A 13,701-nucleotide genomic window follows, 5' to 3' on the forward strand; every position below is an offset into this window, starting at 1 on the left:
AGCTAGAATCCATTCATGTGATCTCAAATGTTATAGAACTTCTGTATATGATTTGAGTCATGTGATTTAAGTACTTGATTATATACGAGAATTTTTTTCTTTAATAACTATTTTCTTCTAAAATATGAATTACTTCAAGGACAAATTAATTCTGTGTTTCATCACTCCAGAACTAAAAAGAACATTCTAGGACTATAATAATTTATTGTGTCTGTTTTCCTCTTTTCTTTTCTTTTTTTTTTTTCCCAGTTTGTGTCTCACCATGTAGTACAAGGTTCCTTTGATCTCACTGTGTAACCCGTGCTTGGCCTTGAACTCATAGCAATTCTCATGCCACAGCTTCTTAAGTGCTTGAATTACAGACATGGGCCACCACATACAGTTTGATTTTTTTCTACTGGACAGTTAGCTGATAATCTCCAGGATTTGAGTTCCCTTTCTACTTATGTCAGGTCTATAAAATGAACTTCCAGGGCTGCAGTTGTGGCTCAGTGAGTAGAGCACTTGTCTATAGTGCACATACACTACATTCAATCCCAGCACCACTGAATGAATGAATGAAATACAATAATACTTCTTGCTTATACACTGACTTTTCCACACCTAAAATATATAAAAATTTTTAAAAAGTGACAATAGTATAGGGAGTCTTCAGTGCTTTACTCTTTGACTTCACGGAGACCTAGACTGTGAAGCATCCTGGAGAGCATACAGCTGCTATCATAAGTAGCATTTTATAGCTAGAATATAAACTTACCAAGTCCAACTGCCAGCCTGATTGTGTTTGTCTATATTTTACATGCTAATGAATTGAGATTTTAAATAAATGTTTAACACTGTTAGTTGCTTTCTTAGAAACAATGGTATTGATCTAACATCTCAAATTGGCTTGCTAAAACACCACTTCCAATTATTTCCTCATCTCTCTAAAACAAATATAACTTAGAAAAAAAAGATGTGGAACTTTGTAGTGCAGTTAATTTTCATTAAATAAATAGAATAATAAATTCTAATACTGTAAAGCTGTATAAATTACAACACCAAATCTTCAAATAGAGTGAAATGAAGACATGTTCATCATTTTTACTCACATGATTCTACCAGATCTTAGCTTTGTCAGCATTTTTAAAATATGTCTCTGTTTTATATCTAGTTTTGTGCTTTCACTATTTCAGCACAGTTTCATTTTTAGAATTTAAAATCATTTTAAAGCTAACCTAAGTAAATGGAAATGTAAACTTAAAACAGAGGGAGAGGGGATGGGGAAGGAGGAGGGAAAGAAGCAACCAAGGAAACTGAGGAAAGTTCCAGAGACATGGAAGCATGGACCATAGACAAAGAATGTGTCATATATCAGGGAACAGATGCCCCTCCATTTTAATATGAAGAAAGAAGTACAGCTAGGGATGCATATATTGAAACAGTCATAGTCAGAGGAAACTGAAAGCATTCTATTCCATTTTTTTTTCTGGAATGAAATAGGTAAGTCTCTGGAATTTAAAGGTTGAGAATATTTTAATGAGATTTCCACAGAATGAGTGAAAAGAAAATTCAAAGAATGACAAGGTATAGTAGGAGAACTTAGTTGAAGATAAAGACAGGATATTAAAGTGTTACCCATGTAACACTTTAGCATTGTCTTCTTCTCAGCTTCAGGGTCCTGCTTTAAGCACAAATAGAGACAGTTTAACAGGTGGTTGGATTGTTCAAGGTCTCAGGTTTTGCCAATATGACCTTAAGGAAAGACACTGAAATAAGGTAGTCATTTATATATGCAAAACTTATAGAGCAAGAATGGTTAGGGAGACAACTTAATTTCCATGAACAAAGATGTACCTATGATTGGAAAAAATGGAGTACTCTGTATAGGTAAAATTCAAAATGCAAGAAGGAAAAGAAAGAGAAGCTTCTCAGCAATGAAAGTACACCAGAATCACTTGGGGAGTTTTAGTGCCAGTATCTAGGTGCTATCCTTTGAGCTTCTGGTTGAATGTCCTTTTTTCTGTCTTGGAAATAAAGTTATATTTTACAGCCAAGGTTGAAAAGCATTGCTGAGGCTGCACCTGTCATAAAAGTTTGTTTTTTGTTTGATTTTCTTTGTTTTTGCATGGTGGGTTGGTGTTTTGTTTTCAAGTCAGTGGAGAATAGTCAAAGAATTAAAGAGAGGAGTCATACGAGTTTTCATCTATTTTGAAAAGTAGATTTTTCCTCAGAATGGTTGATACATACTAAAAGAGAATAATTAGGAGAAAAGCATGCAGAGTAGAGAAAATTTTACCTTATTCTGGGCCAGCAATGGTGAAATCTTGAATGGGGAACTGCCAAAAAAACTGCTGATTCAGGAATAGACTTGTGACTTTGTGCATAAGAATTTATTACATGTATAATCAATATGTAAAATAATGAAAGAAAGCTCAAAATAACATGCCTTTTTTGGTTGTCAAAGCGTGGCTGTTAACTTCTTTACGGTCAGTAAAATAATCATTGGAAAATAGTTCTGCTTTCAAGGCATTACACTTAATTAAGTCAGGCACACCCAAGATAATTTTCCTTTTGATTAACTCTTATTGATCAATTTCTTTGCACACTAATTATATCTCTAAATTCCCTTCGTCTTTGCCACATAGCATAAACTAATTATAGGAATGTCATCTGATCACAGTTCCTGCCCACACTTAACAATACAGGATTCAGATGATGTTGCAGTTAATTCAGATGAAGAATACAAGAAAACTAGAATATTTGAGGAGGAAATAGATGAGATCAGTTTTAGACATGATAAAGGTGATGTAATTAGGCATCTAATTAGAATGGCTCAGTAGGAAGTGCAAAATTCTGTAGAAAGATCATCATGGGGCAGGCATATTTGTTGGTGGTTAGTAGTGAAAGTTAAAACAATGAAATGATTGAGAAGAACACTATTGAAAGAAGTGGGCTGAAGACAGGAATAAAGTTAGAATTACAGAAACTGTCCTTCAACTCATATTTCTTGATTCCAATGCAGTATCCCATGATAGAACTTTTTACTATTCCTCCATATTCTTTTTGCAGTAATGTCCTGATTTTCCTAGTTTGTGGTCTGTTCTTCACCTTTTCATATAACCAAACCACACTATCTGTAAGTGAGAATCAGCATATATATTAGAAAAGGGCTTGAAAATCATAGACATAAGAACATTGACCCTGCTATTCTCCATGTCAAGGTGATGAGTTGCAAGAACTGTAGAATGGACGTAACATGCCCTGTAAGGGAAGATGGTACTATCTGTAACCCTACCTGCTTCATTCCTTTGTATCAGAAACCAGAACTGACGGAAAGTTTTCTTGTTTCTTCTATCTCATAATTACTTTGTGACTCAAATGAATTAAAGAGAATTGTATAAATTTGAATGCAAATGTAATCATATTTATCTGTCTCTTAAAGTTTTGGTCTGTTTTTCTGTGAAGAAAATGATTGGAACCATTGTGGCAGTAATTGTTCAAAATGTGAGCTATGATAATGGAAATAAAAAGTTAATCTGATTAGTACATTTGATCAGACTTTTTCTTTTCTTAATTTTTTCCTCTCAGGTTATATTCAGGAGCAGTGTGTTGTCCCTTGCCCTTTTGATTGCAAGTTAAGTGACTGGTCTAGCTGGGGATCTTGCAGTTCGTCTTGTGGGATTGGAGTGAGAATTCGATCCAAATGGCTGAAGGAAAAACCTTACAATGGAGGTCGACCATGTCCCAAACTGGATCTCAAGAATCAGGTAAAGTGTATGAAACAACATATCAAAACCTAAAAACTATCCCCAGTGTTGTTTTCTGTGAAAATTGAAGTAACTCGTTTATTTCTGGTAGTTTTACAGTGTTGTGAAAGAAAGATTAGGAAGGCAGACATCAAAATAATAGAATTAGTTGTAGGTGCTTTTCCTACTGCAGATAATGCCAAGACCAACTTGGGATCTTTAGGAATTTACAAAATGAAATGCAATTGATTTTTAAATGATCATGAAGATTAATTTGATATTAAAATAAGATATACATATAATGTTATATGTACATACATTGAGGAAAAATGGTATTACTTCTTGAAAATATACTTAACCAATTCCAAAAATGGTGTTCTGTTTTTCCTTTATCTTATTTTTCAATCTCAGTATCACCTGTTCTTCCACAATTCTCCAAGTCTTTTATAATGTTTTCTGTTTCCCTAAAAGTCATGCTTATTCTCATAAAAGAATCTCTAATTGATATCTGTCCATATAAATGTCTAATAAAATTGCCATTTTAAGAAAAGCTGATTAGAATATTTCAATTTTCTTTATCTATATATAACAGAGTCTAAATCAAGAATTACTACAAAGAACTCAAATTTTATACTTATTACATAGTTTCATATTCATTACATCAGGACTGACATTCAGGTTTTTAAATCAATTGAATAGGTGGAACACAAGATCAGGTTGGGTAAATATTCATTCTTATAAGAATGGGTATGCATACCCTCTGTTACTGGGAAAATTTTAACAGAAGAGCTGACTGGATTCTATCACTAATTCAGTGAAATTAATTTCTGTCCTTTTAATTATCTTGATTTTGATTAGATTGTTAGTAGATGAAAAATACCATGCCTGTATTTTTAATTTGAATCATATGTGTAGTGTTGGTTGCCTTTAAATACCATGTGTCAGGTTAAGACTAAGAGTCAATTTAAGACAATTTTCCTCTAAGTTATTGTAAATGATACCTAATTCATTGAAATGAAGAATCATTATAGTGTGAATTATTTAAGATCTAAAGATTTCACCTAGGCATAAACATCTTTCTTCTATTCTGTCAGCTCGTTCTCTCTCCTAGGGTACTAGTTAGTATGCCAGCTTAAAATAATCACAGTGTCTTCACTCAAAGATGTAAGTCTTTTGGGGAAAATAAAGCATAGGACCATGGAATCAAAATAAAGCAAATTAAAGAAACCTCATAAGTCCAGGAGTTTAATGAAGGGGAGGAAGAGATATGATTAATGAATACAGGAGGGAAATACTCAGAGCCAGTGGAATTGCTGGATTATTTGATAATTCTATTTTCAGTTTTTGGAGGTACTTTGAAAAATTTTTCCATAATGTTGTTATAATTTACACTCTCATGAACAATATATGAGGATTCTTTTTGCTCTGTCAAACATGATTCCTATCTTCATATAAATTGGTTGAATGGGGCAATAAATAATGTGCTAGTATATGCTCTGTCTCACATGTCTGTGAAGGGCAAAAGACACTATTGCTGTAAGAAATCCTATGTATAAAGGAAATTCTCCCAGGCTCAATTCTTTTTCTAAGACAAGCATGCTTATCCTGTATTTGTCCTTATTTATGTACTCTTCTTTGTGTGTGTGTTTGTGTGTGTGTGTATGTATGTGCGTGCGTGTGTGTTATACTGTACATAGAAATTTGTTTGACCTCATTTATGTTTTTATTTACCTGACAATAAATTGGGTTGTCAGCCAGGTGTAATTCCAGCCAACAGACAACTTCGGTAATTCCAGCATTTGGGAGGCTGAGGCAGGCAGATCCTTGCAAGCTTGAGACCAGCCTGGGCTACAAAGTGAGCCCAAGTCCAGCCTGAACTGCATAGTGTCTTGTCTCAGATTTTCATTATTTTGGAAATAATTCACTCCCAAACTTCTGTTACTTATGATGATTCTTTTCTAGAAGGGACCCCTGCTTTTTTAAACTACAGATGTGGTGTAGCTATTCCCACAGAGGCTCTTTGGTGGAATTCAGTTTTACTACTTCCTCCAGGTTATTCATCTTCTTTCAAGCTGGTGCTTAGGTTGCAATTTAGTTTCATTTTAAACCACCCATAAGACAAAGCTTTTGAAAAATAACCAAATTATAGCAGTGAGAAGAGCATGCACTATTAGTATGTGGGTTTAAGGTAAATAATACTGAGCTTCATGTGTGTGTTTGTTTCTATGTGAATGTTAGTACTCCAGCATATACTTATTCCTTCTCCTTGGATTTTCTGCAGAATATGAGCTCTCTAGAGAGTGCAAGCTTTCTTTTATTCTGTCACTCTTTCTCTCTCCTAGGGTACTAGTGGGTTGTCAACTTAATATTCATTGGATGCCTGATTTGAAAAGTAATCTCTTCAGTGGCTGAGTGAATGTTTAGTTTCATAGGAATCATGAAATATATTAAAACTTGGGTCTTTATTCTTTGATTTGCCACTTCCTTTCGCAAAAGCTTGAGCTCTTCTAGAAGAAAGAGGTAACTATCTGCAAAATCTTACTGTACGAAAAGAGCCATTAGAGATTTTCCTGAATAATCTTCAATATTTAACTTCCTATTGCAATCTAATCCAATGAATATATGAGGTTGATATTATATACACAAGTTCATAAACTATTCTGAAATTTTTAGTGAAATCAATATTTATATTCTCTCATAAAAGCCTTCCTTTAAATAAGAAGAATGTATCAAGTCAATAGCTCTTTCTGTAGATGTGCTTAAGCGACAGGCATTCTTGAGTAGCTTTCTACTAAATATATTTGAGATGCTAACTGGAGTATGCAGCTCATCCAGAGCTCTCACCTAGGCATAAACATCTTCAACATAGTTTATTGGATTATCATATCAGTTTGCTGCTACATATGACTTTGTTGTGTATACAAAACACATACTATATTTTCATTTTACAGTCTATAAAGTGGTGAGTGGGTTTAAGAACATTTGTACTGTGTATTTTTGCCATATTTTTCTTTTGAAATGCTGACATTGGAGGATTAAATATGAAGAAATTAAAACCCCATTGAATTTACAGTTCCTTTTACTAGTTCTTTACATAATTAAGCCAAGGAGTTTTAGAAAACTACACTGTATTTGGTTTATAAATTATAAGACATTAAATTCAGTCTGAATAAAAATCTTGTGTGAACATTCACTATCAATTTTTTTTAAGACTGTGTATTTTTATGTAACCCACGCTGGCCTCAAACTCACAGTAATCCTCCTGTCTCGGCTTCCTGAGTGCTGGGATTAGAGGCATGTGCTAGCATTCCCCAGTTCATGACCTTTAATTTTTAAAGGTTTTTGTTGTTGTTAGCAATTGATTCAGAGGTTATAAATTAAATAATGTGTTCTCCGGAAACAATTGCTATTTTAAAAGATTGTGTTCTCCCCATAGAGAGGTAGTCTAAATTTGGAAATGAGTATAATGGCTTTTGTTTTTTCAAAACAGGATAAATGAACATTTCTTCTTTTCTGACTGAGACAAGGTTTCTATAGGGAGTTTGCTTATGCTCATTTGGAAACTGTTTCATTAACTATTAAGATTACCTATTAGCAGCATGTTAGTTTGCAGAAGTAGCATAGCTATCATTCTGTTTGGATATTTGTTTACACAGAAAAATATGGCTACACTTAAGGTTTAATTTCATTTAACCAATTTTGGCCTGTTGCTTCTTTTGGACCAGCCCACTTCCCACAGAACCTGACCAAACCAAATCATTCCTGGCAGAGAACTGTTCACTTTGGCCTTAGTACTTTGGCAAGAGCAACACACTGTAATTGCAACAGAAAACCTTCTTTCTGAGAATTAATATGGAAAGCAGCCCAAAGTGACTCATGATTAAGCACATTCAGGTGCGCTCTTCTTGGATAGGTAGAAGCAACTGGTGTTTGTGCCTTTGACAAAAACTTGCTGTAAGTGTGAAATCTTGGGTGGCATAAAATGAGGGGCTGTAGAGTAATTCAGTCCTTATGGTTGAGTTGGTATAACAGAAGCAAACACTCCTAAACCATTTCCCCTCTCCTCAACATTGTAGTTATCCCAGCACTGGCCCAAGGTACATACCACACCACGGAGGCAGCCTGACATAGCCCATGCCACCCAGTGTCCTTCCATTAATAACCTCTACACCTGTTTCCCGGCCCAGCTCTGTGTTCCAAGTTATGCCATCCCACTAACTGAATTTTTTTGCTGTTTCCTGTTGCCACCTCCAAACAAAAACAAAAGTTTTCTTTTGTTCCAAGAGTGTTCCTCCCCTAACATTTGCCTTTACACATACACTACTCTTGAGTGTTCCAGTGAAATATACCTCAGACATTAAAATCTTTTGGAACTTTCATGGAGCACTTGTTTATATCTACGGTTTTCTTTGTTTTGCCTTTTGCTGTTTTACATGTTCGATATTGACTGCTTTCATGTGTCCAAACTAACATTTTGTTAGTATTCAAAATGTTCAGTCTGTACCTCTAAAATATTCTACAATAGGTTGGCATTGCTGTCTCTCTTTTAAGCCTTTAAAAATATGAATGTAACCACAAGTACAAATTTGTTTCATTAAATATGCGTAAACATTAAACCCAAACCCATGGGAATGCAAAAATTTCCTTACAAACATGAAAATATTTGCTCAATTCCTGTTTGAGAGTAAGATTTTAAGTTATGTTTATCCTCCATTTCTATAAATTAGCTTTATTTTTTCAAGCTTCATCCCAAAATTAAATTAACAGAAAACACATTACCTTGATCCTACAATAGGTCCTTGCAGAAAAAAAAAAAAAAAAAAGAATTATGATTTGTTTTTTCTGCATGACTTAAGAGTCAAGATAAAAATAATCTGACAAGCCTAAATCTTCTGAAAGCCAGAATCATAAGGTTATTATCCTAAGCACAGCAAGAAAATGGGATAGAGGGGAAGTTGTTATAAAAATAGTTTCCTTGAAGGCTGGGGATTTAGCTCAGAGGCATAAGCGCCTGCCTTGCAATCAGGCAGTCCTGAGTTCCATCCCTGGTACTGATAAAAAAAAAAAAAAAATTTCCTGGACACATAAGTGGGATATCAGGATGCATTAAAGTAGATGGAAAGTCCAAAAGTCTTCATTTGTGGAAAAAAATGGTTATTTGTGCTGGTTCTTCCAATTATGCAAGTTCATGAATACTGCCACAGTTGAGACATTTGACCTCTGAAATCATCATTTTTGACTAATTCAGCTCTAAAAAAAAAAAGTCTTGAAAGTTGACTTAGCCTGGATTTTATAATTTAAACAATTAGTTACTTACTTTTTAGTTTTTCATTCAGAACAACCTTGTGAGGATCCTTGGAGGTGTGTAATAATTTGTCCTGTGATGTCCACTGATGTGCATGCATGTAAACTTAATCTGGTCTGAGGTCAGACTGATCTCTTCTGAGTCTTAATATCATAATCTGTCAAATGAGTATAATTTTCAACTACCTCATAACATACACATCATAAGCTTAAGAAAGTGAATTTTCTTATTGTTTGGTACATAATAATTATGTGATAAGTGTTAGATATGATTGTTTTTCCTTGGTTTCTAACATAATTTGTTTTCAATTCACTTTACTTTCACTTATATCATGCTACTTTTTCAAATTAATTTATACAGTTACTGGAACCTTTGTAGTCATACATTTCAGTTGTAATAACAGTTGAGGTGTGTAACAAAAACCATTGCCACTATTTCCTATATGGGAAGTCTGTTTTATTTTATTACTAAACGTATTATTTTTTGCATTTTTTCTAATGGCAAATAGAAATATAACTTTATATTGTTATAATTACCTTCACACAATTTTGTAATTCTTTGCTCCTAATGATATAAGTGTTTTATTACGCAGCACATCTATGAATTTTCACACAACTCTTATGAATTCAGAGCCTAACTACAGAGAGCTCTCCAGTCCTCATCATGGTCCAGGAAGCTTTGCAACTGTAATCCAAAGGAGAAGTTATTGGAATTCTAGTGAGTTAATTCCAATCAACTACTTCCAGTGCAATACATGGAGAGAAGAAAGATGCTGAGACATATATACAGTTTTGGGGAGCCAAGGAGTCCTAAGTCCACCCAAAATGGTGGTTTACTGGAATGAAGGCCAGTACCCAGAGCCCAATCTGGGTATTATGAATTCTCCATAATGAACGTGGCTTGGGGATGAGTGATAGTGAGAGTGGAGGGATATATGCGACTGCCATGACTACTGTGAGCTGGGCTGGGAAGGATGTCTAATATCACCTCTAAAATGCAGAGGGGTATCTGCATAACACTGAGGCATATTTGATAACTTAGGTTGGTGTTTCAGTTCAAATGTATAGTCCTTTTTGCCCTGGAAAGTCACAGCTTCTTTCTCATGGCTGAGTGCCAGCCAACAGTCTGGAGCATGGCCTTTCATCCCACCAGGCTCAACCACGTATTTGGGGAGTCACTGGCCAGAGTAAGAGTGGCTTGTTGCTTTGCTTCGGAGATTACACATCAGCTCCTCAGCCAGCCCATTAAAGCCAACTGAAGGCACAAAGAAATAGCCTAGAAAGCTCTGTATATAACAATACATGCAGATAGGGCCAAGTTTATCCAAAATGGAGATAATTGCTCTTCTTTTCAAGGGAAGTCAAATACAGTCATTTCTGTGGTTCCCCACATACAACTCTATACATTTTCACAAAGTAAACTCTGCTACTGATTCTATAGTCAAGTGAAGAAATAATATATCAACATCTCAACTGTATCCTTCATCTCATGTCTATTTTCTTGCATAACTGTGATTAGTACTCAGATTTTTAACACTCTATTTTTGTCATCTAAAATATATGTGGAATTCTGCTTTGGCACTCTGTGTCTTTCTTTTTCTACTTAACATGATTTTTATAATGTTCATCCATGTTTTGACATATAACAATGTTCTGTTCATTTTCACTGCTTCATTTATCATATGTAGCATACCATTACTTTGTTACATAAACTATGATTTATCCATTGTTCATCAATACATAAGGGTAAAATCTGCAGGTATAAGATATACACCTATGTATATATTCAAAGTCAGTGGTGATTGATATTATATTTTTTCAATTATCAGTTTATTTTTGCTCATATGACATTGCCAGTTTTTCATTGGTTTTCTATGTTCTTTATAAAGAGTATTTTGATGTTTATAACATCTTGTCTAAAAAATAGCATTATAAAACTAATCTTGCAGCCTCAACATTTTGAGTTCTGTCCCATTGACAGCCTGAGAAATGTAAGCAGGTGTAGAAAGACTGTGAGTATTATGATGTAATGATGTATTTGGCAAAGAGGGAAAGTGGTGTTTGAGGATTCACTGACTTTGCAGGTCTAGGGCCAGTGGTCTGATCATCTATTCAGAGGAAAATGGTACACAGTGTGTCATCTTTTGGGGATTTCCTTCTGAAGGTGGGAGCCATTGTTAAATCCCTGTTATCTTGTCTGAAAGTCCTGTATCACTTTCATTGCTTTGTTGGGTTGGGTTTTATTCTATTTAGTTTTGTTTGTTTTTTGATATCTGATCACATGGGCAGCTATTTCAAAAATAACAACATATATTATGGTAGCCATTTTGGATTTACAGTTATCTTGTTTTGAAGTCCCGTATTGCATTCATTGTTTTGTTTTTATTAGTTCTATTCTGTTATGTTTTGTTTGATTTTTACTATATCTGAAGGTATCTACAGCTATTTTGAAGACAACAAGATGCATTATGGTATCCATTGTTGATTTCCTATTGTTTTGAGGTCCTTTATCACTTTTACTGGTTTGATTTGGTTGGCTTTATTCTCTTTAAAATAAATTTTTTTAACAAAATAAGAAACAATAATGCAAAGGTTTTGTTTTGCTTTTTCATTATAAATTCATTTTATAATATTTTGGGATATATGAATATTTATTAATGAATTCAAATAAACAGTATATTGATGACTCTCAAAGTGTTGCTTTCAAGTTCAGTGGATTCAAAGTTAAGAACAAAATATTTAACCTGTTCAAGAATTTTGTGGTGTCATCAAAAAGGGATATTTCATATATATTAACTTAATTTCAATGACCAATGTATAAACTTCAGCTGTGAAGAAATAAATATTTTGGTTTCTTTGGGAGCTTATTGGTGTATGGAAATTTAGAAATTGGGGACAGGGGGATTTTTTTGAAAAGAATAAAACCAAATTAGAAAGAAAAGAAAATGGGGTCATTCTAAATAAAAGGATGGACATAGCACAAGATTAAAAACACAGTACAAGGTTATCTGCAATGATTACTATGTTATCTCTTGTTATCTTCAATAGAATTATCTATATCATCAGGCATAGTATAATTTAACATAGCAGTACATAACAATATTAATAAAAATGAAACATTGGAGACATTATAGGACTTCAAAAGCAGGTAATAGTCAAACAAGAGTGGGTATCCTAATGAATCTTGTCATCTTCAGAGTAGTTGGCCTACTCTCAAATATAACAGATTCAAATAAAATCAGTCAAAACAAAACTGCAGGCTAACAAACCAGATTCAAATAACATCAGTCATAATAAGACAGTGTAAGTAATTCAGGGCTTCAGATTACGTTAATAGGAAATTAAGGATGGTTACCATAGTATATCCTGCTATTTTTCGAGTAGCTGTATGTACCTTCAAATCTAGTACAAGTAGACAGACTGGAACAGAATATAATCAAACTAAACAGAGGAATGAGAATAATGTTGATTTAAATACTGATGCACTATTAGCAACATCCTCTGCCTTCCTTCTTTAGACAGTTCCTCCCGTTTCACTTTCACAGAGTGCCTTGTACATTTTGGGTACCACTAACTCCTTTAGTTTTTAGATTAGAGTGCAACCCACTATTTACCTAAGTGGTTCTGAATCTTTTTACCCTTGAGCTTGATATTAAGTTGTATTCCTTTACCTACAAAAGCTTCAAAGTTTTCCTTCCTTCTAGCTGAGAATTCTCCACTGCACTAAAATGTCACATCTTTCCAACCTATCTAAAGCTGCTAGATGAGCTGACCCTATTTTTCTCTGGTTCCCTGTCACTTAGAGCATTATTTTCTCACCTTTGACTTTCAGTCCATAAACCCTCTTTCAGGTTGATTATATTTCCTAACTGGGCATCTCGATGGATCCTATCTTCTGATCTACTCTGTATTTCTTTTTGTTAGTGTATCAAGGCCATCTATGTTAGTGATTATAGCCAACCTTCTTTGCCTCATCCCTGCTATGCTATTTTTCTGCCATTGATTGTCTGCTTTTCTCCTTCATTACACTGTCTGCCCCATTCATTGAGGTCTCTCTGTCGCTAATCCAGAAACCCTGGTGGTTGTCTGACTCTAGTGTGCCTAGCACAGTGTGGACCAAGTCCAGTGACAGCGTGTCTGGCTCCAGCCTTCCATCCATGTTTTTTCTTTTTCCTTAGTTTTTCCTGGGTCATGAGAATCTCTCCCTTTTCATCTGATCTTTTCCATAGTGTTAAGTTCTAGCATCTGAGCTGTTTCTCTCAGAGAGGCTCTTTATCTTGCTACTTATCAATCCGTCCAGCTTCTGGACGTTTTTGTTTTTATTGTGACCTTTTCATCATCTTCCTTATGTCGCAAAACTTTTATTTCTATGTATTATTTGTGTATGTGTGTGTATATTTAGAAATATATATATATGTATATATACATATATATATATATATGTATATATATAAAGTATATAAAAGAACCAAGTGGAGGTGTGTCTGGCATTCAGTGGGCACAATGAATGTGTAACAAAATCCCTTATTAGTCTTGAAAACACAGAATGTCCTGCTTAGATGGCTGCAGTGAATGCAGATATGACACAGTCATTCCGAAGCCTGCTATCCCAGAGATGTGGATGGAAACGTTGTGGTAAAATATTCATTATGCAGTACTTTAGTTAAAA

General features: G+C 34.4%; 1 protein-coding gene across 1 annotated transcript in view; it reads left to right on the forward strand.

Moving 5' to 3' along the window:
* Positions 1-13,701, forward strand: part of Thsd7b (thrombospondin type 1 domain containing 7B) — an 823,364-nt gene that overhangs the window by 619,222 nt on the left and 190,441 nt on the right. Inside the window, exon 15 of the mRNA XM_063259013.1 lies at positions 3,571-3,749. Coding sequence (XP_063115083.1) covers positions 3,571-3,749 — 179 coding nt within the window. The remainder of the gene's footprint in view (positions 1-3,570; positions 3,750-13,701) is intronic.

The sequence above is a fragment of the Cavia porcellus genome, unplaced genomic scaffold (assembly GCF_034190915.1).
Source record: "Cavia porcellus strain 051 isolate PalLab524CR breed Dunkin Hartley unplaced genomic scaffold, mCavPor4.1 scaffold_12, whole genome shotgun sequence".
NCBI classification, from domain to species: domain Eukaryota; kingdom Metazoa; phylum Chordata; class Mammalia; order Rodentia; family Caviidae; genus Cavia; species Cavia porcellus.